This window comes from Leptonotus elevatus, chromosome 8 (assembly GCF_054856555.1).
Source record: "Leptonotus elevatus isolate MCC_2025b chromosome 8, RoL_Lele_1.0, whole genome shotgun sequence".
In the NCBI taxonomy this organism is placed as follows: domain Eukaryota; kingdom Metazoa; phylum Chordata; class Actinopteri; order Syngnathiformes; family Syngnathidae; genus Leptonotus; species Leptonotus elevatus.
The window spans coordinates 7,536,841-7,553,866 of NC_141246.1; the positions used below are offsets into that span (position 1 = coordinate 7,536,841).

Genomic DNA, 17,026 nt, shown 5'->3' on the forward strand with positions numbered 1-17,026 from the left:
TCAAGGGTCATGTTTTGCTTTGCTCAAGTGCCCCTCCGTGTGGCAGCAATGGGAACTGCTGAATAGGAATGACTACCTGAACACATGCAACGATAAACAGAGTCTCTTCGTCCTCTTGTTTTATTGTTTTTTTAATATTGAAGGGATGTTGTAGTGTGGCCAACAAATTGATACATTTGACTTTTATTTTATATGCATTTAAATTTTACATATTTTATTTTCTGGTTCTTCAATTTTATTCGTTGTTTTTTTTTTCAGGTTTCAACGGGGGTTTTTTTTGGTTAGTTTTTTTTAAATTAATGAACTTTATTTTTAAATGCACACACTATCAAGTGTATTTATTTGTATGCTATTTTGGTCAAGTACATTGTTATTATTATTATTATTATTATTATTATTATATATATATACATTCAATTATTTAAAGATGAATTCCATTAATTGTGTTGTTTGTGTGTGTGTGTGTTTGAACTTTTTGACAATTTTGTATTTTGTTGTATTTTTAAGACACATTATAAAGCTACTCTACTTTGTAGTGGATCTGCAATTTATTTATTTTAAGGTTTAAATGGTGTTGACCAGCAACTGTTTTTCATGTTTCTATGAGGAAACATTGATTGGCCGTGATGATTCACTCTTCTGCCTGCTTCCATCGCTAGGTCCTCCCTCTCTGCCTCCTCCTCCTCCATCATCCATCCTCCCTCTTCCTCCTCCTCCTCCTCCTCCTCCTCCTCCTCCTCCTCCTCCTCCTCCTCGTCGTCTTCTTCCTGCCGGTGTTCCGTGCGCCTCAGCGCGGCCATGGTGGACTCCGGACCCGGCGAGGCCACGACGACGACGACGTCGACGAGGAAGCCCTTCTCGGTACCGGAGATCCCCCCTCTGGACCGGTGCGACTTCGGCCGCGCCAAGATCCGCGCCAGCGTGCGTTGGCTGCTGTGCAAATCTTACGGATGTGCAGGTAAGCGCCCACGGGAGGGGCCTCCATCACTACATGCGTGTGCTTGGGTGGGGCGTTCTCCGAGGATAACCCGCCCGGACTTGGGAGAGGCCTTTTCGCGCGTGTGCGTTTGCGCGCGCGTCTGTGTGCTCCGCCTTTCTGTTGTCCATCATTGCCATTCACGCGATTAAATGATCGCTATAACGTGTGTCATCAGAGGTGGTGTCGTCACGCGCGGGTGGCGTGGATGCAGCATCTCGGCGCAACAAAAGAGTCCAGCTTAGCTGCGGCAGACGTGCAAATTGATGTGCGGCGTGGAAGTGGGTCAGCACGCTGCAGAATATTGGTGTCAGTGTGACTCGCTGACGCTGTAGTGTTACCTTATTGTTGTGGAGGAACAAAAGAAGCCCCCCCAGCCCCTCCCCTCGAAAAAAAGTGCAACGTTGCAGACGCGATGCCTCACTTTATTGGTCTTTTGCGGTGCTAGGGTGGATGACGTCATCCCACGATCACTGTGTCCCCGACTAATCAATAGAATTGCTCCCCAAGGACAATAATTATATTGTTTTTATTATTATATGATATGTATTTTAGCTTGTACAGTATACAATACAACAAAGTGAAGAATCATACCACATTCCTTCTTCTACTTCTTCTTCCACTTCTTTTTCTTTTTTCTTCTACTTCCTCTTCTTTTTAACACGCTTTCTGTGAAAAACGCATATTGGTGGATTATGCGTATTTTCACTTTCTCCCGCAAATATCGCATTACAGCATATTGTTTTTCACGTCCATTAAAAAAACAACAACAAAAACACACTCAACTTCTAATGGGGCCACACTATTCACGAATAAAAAATGTACTGCACCTTAAAGTCAGATGAAATTGAACTTCACTTATATGCTGTACACTAGACTGATTATCGGTGCTGATATTCGGCATTTAATTTTTTTTTTTGATGGGCAATAAAATATGTATTTAAAACTGTGTTACCCTCGGGGAGCTAGATTTTCAGTTTACTTTATTAGTTATGCTGCTGACCCTGGGAACGCTCTGCACCTGTTGTGGTTATATGAAATTATATTCAGATATTTCAAAGTTTGGGAAAATTTTATTTACTGTAGAAATTCATACGGAGCTATTTACTCAAGTTTTCATTGAAGTTTTTAAAGACTGAGGAGCCTGGGAACTCCCGGAAATTTCTGTTAGAATTTTAAAACAAATATGTCTATTTTCTAATTAAAGATACATTTTAAAAATTCAACATTTTTCAAATGTGAAAATTTAAATAAATTCAAGTTAAGAACTGGAATGTGTATTTTATTTTTTTCACGCCAATATTTGTTACTAAGAATGAATATCAGCTCCAAATATTGGTTATCAGCCTCCTTCGCTACTAATAATCGGTATCAGCTTTGAAATAAACATCTATCTATCTCTACTGTAAAAAAAAAAATAAAAAAAAGGAAAAAAAGTATAAGCATTAAGCATAACATTATCAGTTTGAACATTTAATTCAGTAATTCTTTCATATACCACTAGAGGGAGCCCACTCGTGATATTCTCGCGTACCATGCCGCTATATGCTAACTAACACCTGAGAATTTTCTACAGTTGTGGGCTACATACGATTATACTGTATAGGCCTAGTGAAAGTATAAATTCGCTTTAGAGCGACCGAGTATGTTGTTTGATATTGAAATGCTAATGTTAGGGTTGCGTGTCAACAAATGTATACCATGCAGTCAAGTAACGGCAGCCATGTTGGCCTTAATATGACTTTGTCATGTTTGTGCCACAAAAGAGTGGGAGGCTTCATGTGGAAATTGCCTACTGGGCGCCTGGCTGAATTTTAATAGATGCTGTGAGGAAAAGAGAGCACTCATGGGATCCCACACACACACACACACACACACACATACTGACTGACCTGAGGCTTATTCAATCAGACGTGGCCAAAGAATGACTTCAAAAAGTGTCTTGATGAAGAAAATCTCTTCCTTGCTTTTGGCTGTACAGTCAGTCATTCAGTCTTTCTTCATGACATAATTTGTGTTGAAGTACACAAAAATGAATAATTCTATCAGTTAAAATTGTCATGGCGTCACGCATTCCAAATATATATATTTCTTGTGCAGTTAAAAACTGAATTTTGGCCTAACTTGTAATACCATTATTGTCCATGACATGGCATCACACTTATAAAACAGGAAGTATTTCAACACAGTCTAGTTTTTGCTGATATTGTTGAATGTCATTCACTGTAATCCTGCTTTTTACGCCTACAGAAAAAAACAGTTGACTTTATAATTGACATCTTTGGATGTCATTATTGATGTTTATTCAGTTACTGATGATAATTTCCCGCTCACTACTTACCGCACTACGGTGACTGAACTAGTCATCTTCTCGATGAGTCGACTTTACTACACAACAGCGCTATCGCTAATCACGTATTTTTGGAGGTCTGCTCTCGTTGCTGCCAAAATATAATCTGCTCAAATGGATTATCTTTGTGGAGCGGAGAAATGTCTGGCCAATAAAGTGACACGGTCTTCATAAATCTGCACGGGTCCTCGAGTGCAAAAAATGTGCTGCTTGTGAGTTAGCATAACGGTTACTAGTACTTGCTAACACCTGCGACCACAAATACCAACCAGAAACTATGAAAATGGTTGGTCCTGACCCCCAAATTATAGCAAAGGTGTTGTTTTTTTTTAGGTAGTGTGTCAATATAGTTTAACTAGTGCTTCCATGTTTGTAATATTTCCTCCATTAACCACATGAGAAACAGCCAAAGCTAACGTGGTGCAGAGATGGATGTTTAGTTGGCCCGATTGTGCCTCAACAAGATGAGCTCAGCATTATGCTAACCGGGTTAGCGGGCGCTCGCTCTGCTACTCTGCAGTCTCTTTGCCTCTCTGTCCGCACCGCAGGGGCACAATGACTTCTCCGCCGTTTCCATGGTGACGACTGACGACGTTACCATTTCCTGTGAGGAGACTTAACCCCGAACCCGCTGTAGTGGTCGCGCTCGTTTCTGATGATTGATGGGGAGCAGGACTTATATAAGAAAGGAAGTAGAGCATCTACAGTGTCATGGATGTTTATAGACAGCCAGGGAGGGAGGAATGGGAGACTCCAGCTCCAGCATCCTTCTGCGACGGCAAATGTGGGTCAGTATTTCGGCGCCGTCCCTCTCGCCTCGTCTTTGCCGTCGTCTTCGAATTGCGTGACCCGACTCTCACTTTGGTTCCACCAACTCGGCTAAGCTGCTCATGCAGAAGACAAGGTTATCGTCTGGCAGGTTTATTACGAAACATTCACTGAGGGAAAACTTTCTTTCTTGTGGTTATTATATCAGTCGCGGTACATGCAGCCATCTTTCATTCGACATAACCAGCACCAGTGATTGGTCAGCTCAGTGCTTTTGGGTGGTTTTAGCTTTTTTTTTTTATACCGTCTTCAGGCTCATTTAGCAATGGTTGTGTCTTACATGTACACGTCAGAAACAACAGTGCTAAATGTGTACCTTCAAGGGTCCAATGGCTTGTCACTGGGTACAAGGGTACACCTCTTATACCCCTTAAATAGTGTACATATTGGGACTATTATTATTTGTACTCGTTTTTAGACAAATATGTACTTCAGGGTACACGTTTGCCTACAAAGGGTATTATTTTGGTCAGGGATGCGTACCATAAAAACACTTCCCTTGCTACATTTAATTAGTTGGAAGTTGTAATAACACCAATCGCCACTAGATGGTAGGCATCACGATCGTAGCACTTGTAGCTGTTCATCTCCTTTAGAGAAGAAGAAGTCATTTTAAAAAATTGCACATGAAGAACAAAAATCGAGTACCTTTATCAATTGGGACAAAGTAAATAAAAAATAAATAAATAATAATAATAATAATAATAATAATAATAATTAAAAAAATAAATAAAAATAAATAAAAAATAAAAAATAAAAAATAAAAAATAAAAAATAAAAAATAAAAAATAAAAAATAAAAAAGGTTATGTGCGTCCGCAGACAATGTTCCAGTGGAGTTACGCGAGCCTCTCTACAAGGACCAGTATGACCAAGAGCACCTCAAGCCGGCCATGTCCAAGCTGCTCCTTTCCCCGGAGATCTATTGCCGGGCTCAGGCCTTGCTTCTCCAGGCCCACGGGACGCCCGCCTCGGCCTCGCAGGACTCGCCCTCCGGCAACTGCGCCCTTCTGCACTTCCTCACCAAAAAGGGCGTGGCCCCACAGGTCCAGGATGTGGACGTCACAGAGGACGACCTCAGCTGCAACCCCATCAAGATGGTAGGACTTCTGGTCAATTTATTGGCACAATCTTTTTTTAATTTACAATTTTTTTTAAATTAAGTGTTTGTCCTTAAGGGCTTCAACTAACAATTATTTTTTATAATCAATTAAATGGTCAATTATTTGGTCAATTAATAACTTATGTATGAACTCCTTGCCAATGCCATATTTTCTTGTGTTTCGCCACGTGATGGATGCAGAAAGCCCACCTGGCCCTGATAGACTCGCTGATGTCGCTGGCCGCCAGGGAGATTGTGGACAGAGTCAAAATGGCGGCCGAGGCAGCGCACATGGGCGTCGGGGCGCCCTGGGAGAACGCGCTGCTCTTCTGGGTCAACTCGGTGAGTCAGCAATGGTTCTTAGCCACAAATGTAAACTATAAAGCCCTTTTCACACTGCACTTGCTCAGTGCGAAAGTGGAAGTGTCGCGTGGCAGCACGGAACGAGGAAGGGCGCTCCGGTTGCCAGGTGCCCATATTTGGAAGTGCCATATTTGAAAACAGAGACTTTTGTCGTTGGATTATACGAGAAGCAGAATGTATCTTTGTTGTAAATCCTTTTTAGTGCAGTGTGAAAAGGGCTTCTGTGCTTTCAATGCTGTTGGAAAGCGTTTCTTGGAACTGATGAATTGTAGTTTCAGTTGATTGAACTTTATTTGTGAGAAGCTTAGCACAAAATTATCATTCACCACAAATATCTGAGATGTGTTATGATTTATCAACTTGCAAACACGCCGCTGCATTGTCTTTACAGTTGAACCAAAAGCTCAGAGAAAGCACAGAGGAAGAAGAGACGCCCAAGCAGTCGCAGCAGAGCGCGGACCCTCAGCCCTCCCAGGAAACGGTACACTACACACACACACACACCAATGCGTGACTGCTATCATGGAGGTGTGTCAGTGCAGCTTCTAACAACATCATCATCATCATCATCATCGTCATCCTCACTGTGCCTCTCGGTAACCCATCCCCCCTCCTCGGGCTCATCTTTGTTGTGGCACCTTGCTCTCCAACAGGGCCCGCCCACCCGTTGGTACTGGAAGCTCGTCCCCGTAAGTGTGCGTTCTCTTGCTCATCTCCTCTTCACGTGTGTGTGTGCGTGCACTCGCCGAGGCTGATGCCGCTGTGCCTGCTGGAAATGCCACATTAAGATATTTATAAATGTGTGTGAATGTGTGTGTCCTTCTATTAGCTGCCATTCATATCAGTGGACCAACGAGAGTGTGTTCATTTGTCCCTCGTGTTGTCACAACTGCATGTTGAGTTCCAGGAACTTAATGGTCTTTGTAATTGTACTAACTAACTAACCAACTAACTAACTAACTAACTAACGGGCCAACTAACTAACACATTTGTTGGAATATCTATCTATCTATCTATCTATCTATCTATCTTGCTGGAAAATCGAACTCATGAGATATACCTTCAAATCTAACTGACTAACTAAATAACTAACACATTTGCTGGAATATCTATCTATATATCTATCTTGCTGGAAAATCTAACTAATGAAATATGCCTTCAAATCTAACTATCTAACTAACTAACTAATGAAATATACATTTGAAACTAACTAACTAACTTTCTGGAAAATCTAACTAATGAAATATACCTGCAAAACTAACTAACTAACTAAATAACTAACTAACTAACTTGTTGGAAAATCTAACTAATGAAATATACCTGCAAATCTAACTAACTAACCAACTAACTAACTAACTAACTAATAAAATATACATTTGAAACTAACTAACTAACTAACTTTCTGGAAAATCTAACTAATGAAATATACCTGCAAAACTAACTAACTAAATAACTAACTAATTTGCTGGAATATCTATCTGTCTGTCTATCTATCTATCTATCTATCTATCTATCTATCTATCTATCTATCTATCTATCTATCTATCTATCTATCTATCTATCTATCTATCTATCTATCTGGCTGGAAAATCTAACTAATGAAATATACCTGCAAATCTACTAACTAACTAACATTGCTTGCATATTTTAAAAGTCAAATCTAACAAACTAAAAGTTAGCTGCTGCAAATCTAACTCAAAGTTACCTACAAATCTAAAACACTCACTAACTTAACTTAAACTGTACATAAAGTAGGAAATTCCATCCCCCGCTTTTCAAAATGAATATCTGTGCCTAGTCTGAAAGACAAGAGAACACTAGTCTGTCGGTTAAAATTCATCGTGGCTACTAACTAATGACATCTACTTGCAAATATAACTAAACTAATTTGCAATTCTAACTAATGAAAGTTACTTTTTAATTAAACAACCTTCAAATCAAATGAACTGACTATATAACTAAATAGTTCATAGTAATATTTAAGTAAAGTAAGTTGCAAACTAGCTGGCTTCCAAAAGTAACTCACAATTTTTACTTGAACGAGTGCTTTAAGAACTACAGTGGATCTTAAAACTTAACTTAAAACACCGTTGTTCAAATACAAAAATGAGACCAAGATAAATGATTTCAAATCTTTTTTCCACCAGTAATTGAACAATTCCATTAAATCATATTTTCAAGATGGGGTGGTAAAAGCTAAATAACTGAGATCATGTGATTGCAAAAGTGCGCACACCCCTGTGTTCAGAATTCACTTTCAAACTCATAAGAAATGGGAGTTTACAGTATAGTACAGTCTGATTACTCTTAATAAAGTTCAGATGTTTCAGTGGGCTTTTTCTGATGGCAAAGACTTTTTATTTGCTTGCGTCGTATTTGGAACTGTTCATAATTCCCTCCATCTTGGCGAAGGTCCCAGTTCCAGCAAAAGAAAACTTGACTTGTAGTTTTTCCTTTTCCACTGTAACTAACTGAGCGACCAAATAGCTAACTTGCAAACTGCAAAATGGACGTCTCCTTGGAGCCATAAGCAGCACTTTAATGATGAGGCATATTAATTCCGCAATTGGATCACTGCTCTGCATTAAATATAAAGTACATGCTCGTGACAAGACTCTCGCTCATCAGTTTGATGAGAAGGTGATGTTGGGGAGGAGGGAGGTCAAGCCACATCCATCTTGTTTGTCCCCCGCCTCTCCTCCCCATTTGCCCCCACCCTCCCCAGCCAGTGTGTCGCAGCGTGATGATTTTTTTTTCTTCAGGAGGGCCCCTTTGTCATTTTTACGCTTGTGTCCCTCTCTCTGCCACGCCCCCGTCCAGCATGCAATCGCTTTTTGTTTGAAGGAGTCGGGGAACAAACCTCCAGTGGTAACGTATAACAGCTCGCTCTTGTCGTCATCCACGTCAGCCATCCTAGCCCCCCCCCCCCCCCCCCTCCCACCACTCAGTTGACCTCCACCTACTGTAACTTTGAGCTCCTGCAACAAGGCTGCTGGAATGAGTCACATGTCAGTGTGTGCGTGCGCTTCTGCTGCATGCGGGACACAAACCCTCACCTAAAGCTTTTTTTTTTTTTTTTCAGCTTCTTCATGTTCAGTGATGCCTGTTGTTGTTGTTGTTGTTGTTGTTGTTGTTGTTATTTTGGGCAGCTTGAGACTGCACCCTGTGTTTGGTGTGTGCTTATTTTGGTTTAAGTGACACACGCTATCTTGGTCACAACATTAGGCACACCTGCAAAATCACAGGAAAGCCCGCAGGCGCCATGTTGATGACCCCTGCCTTACATCTTTGAATATTATTATTATTATTATTATTATTAGTGAGGATAAGCAATGCAGAAAATGGAAGGATAGACGGATTGTTATTGTTATTATTATTATTGTTAGTATTATTATTATTATTATTATAATGATTAATGATAATTACAAGGTTAAAATTTAAACATACATTTAAAAATGTTTAAATATCAGTTATTTAAATACAATATATATTTTATAATTTCCAATAATGTTCATTACATATTGTAAATTTTACATTTTAAGTCAAATGTAAGGCATTGCAATTCAAGTGTTTGGATTTGATTGTTGACATTTTAACCTAAATGACAAAATACCCTGAAAAAAATATATATTTTAAAGAATGCTGTATTCGAGTACTATAATGTTACATTTGATTTTAAAATCATAAAAATAAAATCCCAAATGAAATCAATCACAGTTAAATCCTATTTATTTATGCGGGCCGTTTAATTTTTTTATTTTTATTTTTATTGACAGCTCTGAATCTGAGTACAAATTTGAAGAAATGTTGACACAGCTCTTGTATTGGTTGTACTGACATTGTGCAGGTGTACCTAATAAAGTGGCAGTTAGCATACACTGCCTTTTTTTCTTGCCGTGGCTTCACAGCTTGACTTGATTTATTTTTCTTTTCTTTTTTTTATACACGTGAGGAGGACCCACACCTCTTCTATGTCCTAACATCCTAAAAGGATGGCCTATCTTCAGTATACTCTGCTTTCTGCTCTTCCATTAGATCCGGTACAGGAAGGACAAAGTGCAGTCCAAGCTGACTCCCACCTTCCCTCTGGTGACCGCCGTCAAAGATCTGTCTAATGGCTGCGCTATAGCTGCTGTTCTGCACTTCTACTGCCCCGGCGTGCTGCCTCTAGAGGGTACACACACATGCGTCATCAAATATTGATATTTACCTCCTGGCTCATCATTAACCAACCATTACTGTACATATCTTTTTCTGCCAGATGTATGTCTGAAGGACACCATGTCGGTAGCCGACAGTCTTTACAACCTGCAGCTAATTAAAGAATTCTGTGACAGCAGTTTGCAGAGCTGCTGCCTTCTTCCCCTGGAAGATCTTCTCTATGCTCCGCCTCTTCTGCATGTAAGCACCACCCCCTTTTAAATGCATTCCACATCATTTGTCATTCATATGGAGAAACCATATGATTTGTCCAATAGCCAGTCATGAAATAAAAATAAAATAAATAAAAAAATAATGAACAGGTATATTATACAGAAGTGGTGCGGTCCCCAACCACCGGACTGCAGCCCATATTGGTCCATGGGCCATATAATTTTAATTAATTAATTTTTTATTTTATTTTTTGTAGTAGAACATATTTGTCGGGAATGCATGTCATCACCCACCTTGCGAAAGTATTAGCCCCCCTTCAACATTATGACATTTGGGCAGATTTCAGGCTCCAAACATAAAGTAGGACACAACCGTGAAGTAGAATAAAATGTATATGATATTTTAAAGATTGTTTTTTTTTTTTTTACAAATTCAAAACTAAAAAGTAGGACGTGTAAAATGATTCACCCCCTTTTCTCTCAGTGCAGCCACTGACTCTAGAAGTTCCCCGACGACATCTGAATGATCCGGTGTTGACTTAAATGACTGGTAGTGATAAATACAGCTCGCCTGTGTGTAATCTAGTCTCACTATAGGCCACTATGTATGAGGATTTAAGGTCGGTTTCCAGGATGCATTGACAATGAGAAAGCTGCCAATCTCCTAAATACCAGCCAATGTTAAATCAAGACGTTTTTTGAACGTGCGGTGAAGCTGCTACATATGATTACTACTGCATATATTCTTTTTTTTAACACAATGTCAGATTTATAATCCATCTTTTGTCCTTAGCTGAACATCATGAGTTTCGTAGCTGAGCTGCTGGAGTGGTTCGAGATCAAAAGGCCTGATTTTGTGAAACCGATACAAGCCAGTGACCTCACAGGTGAGTTTTGGGCTATCTACAGTATCTAGTCAAGTGGCGGTCCTGGCTTGAATAGCACCACTATAATAAATCCCTCCTTCTCACTATTAATATCTTGAGTCCGTGGCATCAGTACAGCCTAAATGGTGAGAGCCATAATCGCACCATACCAAACTGAACCAAATTGTACTTCTTGTACTACTTTCTTGTCTTTCAGACGTCTCGGGTTTAGTGTTCTGCACGAGTCCTGTCAGTGGGAACAGCAACAGGTAGTAAACAATATTGTTTCAGTCCAGAATACTATCAACTATGGTCTCACCAAAACCTTTCATTTACCTCCGTTTCAGCGGGTCTCCTTTGTTCGTCTTCAAACAACCTTTTGTGACCGTCCCTTCGCCAGTGTCGGGTAAGACACACGAAAATATTGGGGCAAAACTCAAAATCGATAGACTTTAGATACGTTGGGCAATTCCAACATTTTGGTTTGCCTTTCCTGTTCCCAGTCCACAACACAAGGTCCATAAAGGCATGCTTGCATGAGTTTGGTGTGGGAAAGCTTGAGACACACTCTAGAATCTTGGAGATAGTCCTTGCAGAATAGCTGCAAAGGTGAAGCAACTACATACTTGCTTCAATTTTCACAACTAACTTATGATTATATGTCCTTCCAGAAAACAAAAGCTGGACAAAGAAACAAATCAGGTATAACACTTGTTGGATGTGTTTTTCTGTAGTCAATGTGCTGTTGTTTTCATACTTTGCCTTAATTTTCTAAACCGTCTTACTTTGGCTTCTGTGGTCTCACTGCACTCACATCTTCACTCCCCCACCCCCACCACCACCCCCACCACCATCATCCGCCCCCTCCTGCAGTCGTCCTCTGTCCGCGGTGACTTTCAGCATCCCATTTGGGCTGGACAGTGATGTTGATATTGTCATGGGCAACCCAATAGATTCTGTCTTTCGCTCTGTCAGCACGGACAGCCTGGGCGCCGGCATCCCCGCAACGGCCTCGCTGGCGGGGATGACCCGCGTACCGTACAGCCCCCCGGAGGACCTCAGCCACCTGGTCAGAGCTTCGGCACCTTCGCAGCGATCTTCTTGGGGGCCTTATGTGCACCCGGCGCCTCTGGGAGAGCTGCCCACTGTTGAGGAAGCATTACATGTGGCTCCAGGCGGTAAGGATCGAAGCAAGGGAAGGACTGCGGAGAAAAATGTGAAGGGAGTTTTGACAACAAGACCAGAACCGAGGTTATGTCCCGACGGCGCCCCTGCTGGTTTCTTCCTGCACTCCCCATTGGAGGACAATCCTCAGCTCAGTAGCTCCGCCCCCTGCCGCTCTGGAGTAATTTACCGGCCGGTAGGTGGAGAAGCAAGTAATAACGGCGGTAGAGGTGAGAGGAAGGAGAGGCAATCGCGGGCAACTGATATGTCACGTGACGATGACTCCGTCTTACGAGACGGCAGCGTTGACTCATCGGAAGCGTCTGACGACACCCCCAGGAACGCCCCTGGTAACATGCGACCCAGTAAAAGTAATCAGGAACACTGCAGTGCCAACAACAGCCCACGCATGACAAGCTTTGCAGAGCGACGGGACAACAGAAGACGACATCCCGTAGCTTCTGGGGAAGACTTCGCCACTACCCCGACACCAACAACCCCAGGAACGCCGCACACTCCCTGCACACCGGCAGGAACTCCGAGTCAGAAGGACAGCCCGGGTCTCAAGGGTCCCGAGCCCAGTTCGGAGACCTGGGATCTGGGAGCTCGTCTGGAGGAAAAACGCAAAAGCATCGAAGCGCAAAAGAGACGAATTGAGGCCATCTTCGCCAAGCACCGACAAAGGCTGGGAAAAACTGCTTTGCTGAAAATGAAAAGAGAGCAAGGAGAGGGAGGGGGAGAGGAGAATCTCTCTCTGGAGGAGCGACTCACTCACATGGAGGAGCAGCTGAAAAAGGAGGAAGAAAAGGAAAGGACAGAGAGGGAGGCAGACAGGGAGAAAGCCAACGCATCTGTCTCGAACCCTCCGCGGCTGGAGAAGCAGGTCACATTCTCTATTGACAGTAAGAAAGGACAAGAGAAGGAAAAAGTATTGGAGAAAGAGAAAGGCAGCGATGTCATCCTTGTGGAGTACAATGAAATTGTCCAGAAACTGAGTGACGCTTTGCAGTCACTGCAGAAGGACATGCACAAACTAACTGAACAGCAGCAGCAGCTTCTGGGCAACCAAAGACCAAGAAGCTCCCAAAAAGTCACCCCGAAGTCAAAACCTAAAAGTAACACTAAGGCATCTGCCAAAACTCCTCCTCCCACACCCACAAAGACGCCTCCAAGAACCCCTACCAAGAATCCCGGCACGAGCAAAGCCTGGATGATTCCGACCGGTCCCAAAACGTCCTCCGTATCGTCGCCGTCCCGACGGACCCACAATCTCTCTGCCGCCACTTCGCCAAAAACAATCGTCTCCTCCTCCTGTCCTGCCCCCCGCACCAAAATCCACATCTCTTCTGTCCCCCGCAGCCCCAAACACCAACCAAGAACGCAACCCCATCCACGACCCTCAGAGCTCAAGTTTCCCCCTCTCAATCGTGTTTTGACCCCAACTCACACCGTGGATAGCCTCCCACACTTACGCAGAGTGTCACCCAGCAAGTGTCAAGTTCAAACAACGTTGTCCTTCCGCATTGGCGGACCTCGAACTCCTCAGGAGGTTCCTCAGCCGGCGCTGCAACCCGATGATAGCACCTCAGACACCGCGTCCAGCGAGACGCCAACGCAGTTTAGCCTGGAGCTCGAGCAGGATGACGTCGAGGGGGCCGTAGTGCCCATACCGCCTCACCCGAGGGCCACGAGTGGCAGCAGCTCCGGAGCTCCCTCCGAATGCTCTTTTGAGAGCGACACTTTATCGATTTCTGCTGCATTCAGCACAGGACAGGCCAGAGGCGGAGCTGGAGGCGCCGAGAAGAATTGCAGTATGATTGAGGTGTCGCTGTCCTCCCTCGGAGGACCAGAAGGAGGCGGTGACGAACCAACGGATGAGGGGCAGGGATTTTCTTCCGACTCCATGAGTGACCAGCTAGAATCTGCGGTGGAACCAGGCATTGTCATCGCTTCCGATGCCGCGGAGCAGTTGGATTCGGCCACAGAAGCTGGGAACTCTTCAGACCAACAAACGGAATCCAGCGAAGGCCAAGCAAAGGACGATGCGGAAACTGATGAGCTTGGAGCCAAAGGAGGGATAGGATTCTTCTTCAAAGTGAGTGCTCTGGTCTATTCTGTTTCTTTAAACAACAAGAGTATTGGAGTGAGGATGGATGGTGCGGTTGCGGTATTTGCAGGAGGCTGTAGACAACGAAGAGGAGATGGCCCAGCGGAAAGCTGTCCTTTTAGAGAGGCAGCAAAGGAGAGCTGAGGAGCTGAAGAAGCGGCGACAGGAGCAAGAACATGAAAAAAGGTGAGGACCTTTACATAAGCAATGTCAAAACTAAGACCGTTTCCCCCTGTTAGATTAGGCCTCTTAATGATTAGATAGGTGACTTGAGCTGTGGCCTGTCCTGGCTTGTCGTCTTCCTATCTATCGACACTCTGGCACACTTATCCACTTGAAACCATTTAAGACCATCAAGTCACACATTTTCACATGGGCGAGGCTGTGTGGGTGGGTGGCCAAGATAGCATGAAAGTAGAGACCATTTTGAATAGATTGGACCTTCTTCCACATTCAGCATAAAAGGCTCCACAGCTGTGTCCTTGATCTTTCTGGCATCCAGTAAATACTTCAACTGAGAATATGCAAAAATAGAAGAACTGGTGAAAGTTCCCAACTAGACTTTACACCTCTTTCTTTCAGAATGGAATCTTCCGACAAGACTGCTTCCTCTCCCTCCAACACACCTCGCGTTGGGAACGCCACCCCCTCTTCCACTCCTCCGGCCACTCCAGCCCGGCGCGGAGATTTCACGCGAGCCGAGTACGCCCTCCGGCAGCAGCTCCGGATCATGGACGACCTGGACAAGATGCTGCAGCAGAAATCAACCAACCAGGGACGCTCGCCTGTCAGGAAGGCGCGGACGCGGGCACGGCCTCGCAGCGTCACGAGGGAGGAAACCCAGCTGTCACTGAGCCCCGCCAAGAAAGCCATCGGTAAAGGAAAGATAACATAGATAAATGAGACCGTTGCAAAGAACTTGTTGACCAACGCTTTTGTTTCTACAGCCCCGAAGATGACCAAATCGCACTCGTCGCTCAACCTGGCAGCTGCAGATGTGCCTGGAAACAATGACGGCGATAAGAAAGTGCAAAGGTGATCATCCCATTTGCAGTTACATCAGAAAGCCGTGTTTCCTCCATGCACGTCATTAAACATGTCGATTGTAAATAGTCAACTCATCCGCAATGGGGTGAAGCTCTATATTAACAGTTGGGTCAAAAATAACCCAACTATGGGTCAAAAATGGGTCGATCCACTACTTGGGTCAATTTGAGCTAACTTTGAGTAAAAAGTTTGGGTCATTTTGTATTAAATAACCTATAAAGTTGGATCAAATCCTTGGGTTAATTTGACCCAAATTTGGGTCAAAACTTGCCTACATTTGTGTAAAACAACACAGAACGTTGGGTCAGATTTTCTATTTGTCTCAATTTGACCCAACTTTGGGTAAGAAAATTGGGTCATTTTGTATGAAACAACACATAAAGTTGAGTCATATCCTCAAGGCCTACTTGGGTTAATTTGACCCAACTTGAACTCGGGTCATTTTTTACCCAACTTTGTTTAAAAAATTGGGTCATTTTGTATAAAACAACCCATAAATTTGGGTCCGATTCTTTACTTGAGTCATACAGACCCAACTTTAGGTAAAAAAATCAGGCCATTTTGTATAAAACATCCCAGAACGTTGGGTCAGATTGTCTATTTGTCTCAATTTGACCCAACTTTCTGTTTTGTTTTGTTTGTTTGTTTAAAAAAAAAGAGAGAAAATAATAGACCAGACTTTGGTGGATTGGTCAATTTTTTTTAAAATCCATAATTGGGTTACTTTTTACCCAACTGTATTCAGAGTGCCGTTAATATTCAGATCAGTTTTATGAACAATTGGTTGTGTCCGTAATCTGCGCCTAATAGCCGACCTGATTCACCTGCTGGATGCATGACGCCGAGCAAACTAGCAAAGCAGAATGGAGAGTGGGAAACCGGTTCGAATGGAACCTCGCCTGCCCCAGAATACACAGGTATGGAGCATGAACACGAACATAGGCTTTTCCGACAACAAGAAGAAGAAGTGATGTTATGTTTACCTGATTAGGTCCAAAGCTTTTCAAAGAACCCAGCTTCAAGTCCAATAAGTTCATCATCCACAACGCTCTGACTCGTTGCTGCTTGGCCGGGAAGGTCAACGAGTCCCAAAAGAACAAGATTGTTGAGGTACAAAACCAAATAATGGCTTTTCAGCTCATTTCAATGGGAACAATTGATTTGATACACCAGCGAATATAGTTAGGATTCGGTGTGTAACGGCGACCACGGTAAATGAATTCATGAATCGTGAACCGTCCGCCATTTTGACCCGCTCTCCCTCCAACCACAGGAGATGGAGAAGAGCCCCGCCAACCACTTCCTCATCCTCTTCCGAGACGCCAGCTGCCAGTTCCGCGGCGTCTACACGTCCAACCCCGATTCGGCGGAGCTTGTGCGCTTGACCGGCGTGGGCCCCAAGACGATAAGCTCGGCCCAGGTGGAATCCATGTACAAGTACAGCTCGGACCGCAAGCAGTTCAGCGCCATCCCCTCGAAGACCATGGGCATGAGCGTGGATGCGTTTACCATCCCTGGACACTTGTGGTACAGCGGAGGGGCGGCGGCGGCGGGAGGAGCAGGAGGCAGCAGGAGGGCGAGCATCACGAAGAAGGCGCTCGCTTCCAAGTGATTCACACCTCGTTTGCATATTGTTAACGGAATATGTAGGATTTGGCCCTGAGGGTCTTTGCAGTGCAATTTCAACCTGTGGAGTGTGTCAAATGCTCATCATTTCGCTCAGAGTCAGAGTAAGAGGTCTATTGATTTAACAGTTTAACCAATTCAAGATGTCCGAGCTAGCTTACATCCATCCGTTTTTTTTTCCATTAGCTTTAACAGGTCAGCTGAGCCTTATAAATTGCTTTTATA

The 17,026-nt window shown here is 43.4% G+C and overlaps 1 protein-coding gene across 7 annotated transcripts in view; it reads left to right on the forward strand.

The window, feature by feature from the left end:
- The first annotated feature begins 737 nt into the window (after nt 1-737).
- The window catches only part of LOC147169549 (calmodulin-regulated spectrin-associated protein 3-like), an 18,220-nt gene continuing 1,931 nt past the window's right edge, over nt 738-17,026 (forward strand). Inside the window, exons 1-19 of one of the 7 annotated variants that reach the window (XM_086082518.1) lie at nt 738-958; nt 4,976-5,253; nt 5,457-5,597; nt 6,010-6,099; nt 6,272-6,307; nt 8,439-8,486; nt 9,654-9,792; nt 9,880-10,019; nt 10,785-10,878; nt 11,075-11,126; nt 11,205-11,263; nt 11,529-11,559; nt 11,731-14,116; nt 14,199-14,314; nt 14,711-15,003; nt 15,076-15,163; nt 15,986-16,092; nt 16,167-16,285; nt 16,449-17,026. The exon at nt 16,449-17,026 is cut by the window's right edge and continues 1,931 nt beyond it. In XM_086082518.1, coding sequence (XP_085938644.1) covers nt 799-958; nt 4,976-5,253; nt 5,457-5,597; nt 6,010-6,099; nt 6,272-6,307; nt 8,439-8,486; nt 9,654-9,792; nt 9,880-10,019; nt 10,785-10,878; nt 11,075-11,126; nt 11,205-11,263; nt 11,529-11,559; nt 11,731-14,116; nt 14,199-14,314; nt 14,711-15,003; nt 15,076-15,163; nt 15,986-16,092; nt 16,167-16,285; nt 16,449-16,787 — 4,716 coding nt within the window. In that variant the 5' untranslated portion in view covers nt 738-798 and the 3' untranslated portion in view covers nt 16,788-17,026. Of the gene's footprint in view, nt 959-3,917; nt 4,115-4,975; nt 5,254-5,456; nt 5,598-6,009; nt 6,100-6,271; nt 6,314-8,438; nt 8,487-9,653; nt 9,793-9,879; nt 10,020-10,784; nt 10,879-11,074; nt 11,127-11,204; nt 11,264-11,528; nt 11,560-11,730; nt 14,117-14,198; nt 14,315-14,710; nt 15,004-15,075; nt 15,164-15,985; nt 16,093-16,166; nt 16,286-16,448 lie in introns of those variants that run through there. The other 6 variants (XM_086082525.1, XM_086082519.1, XM_086082521.1 and 3 more) reach the window with 6 other exon arrangements.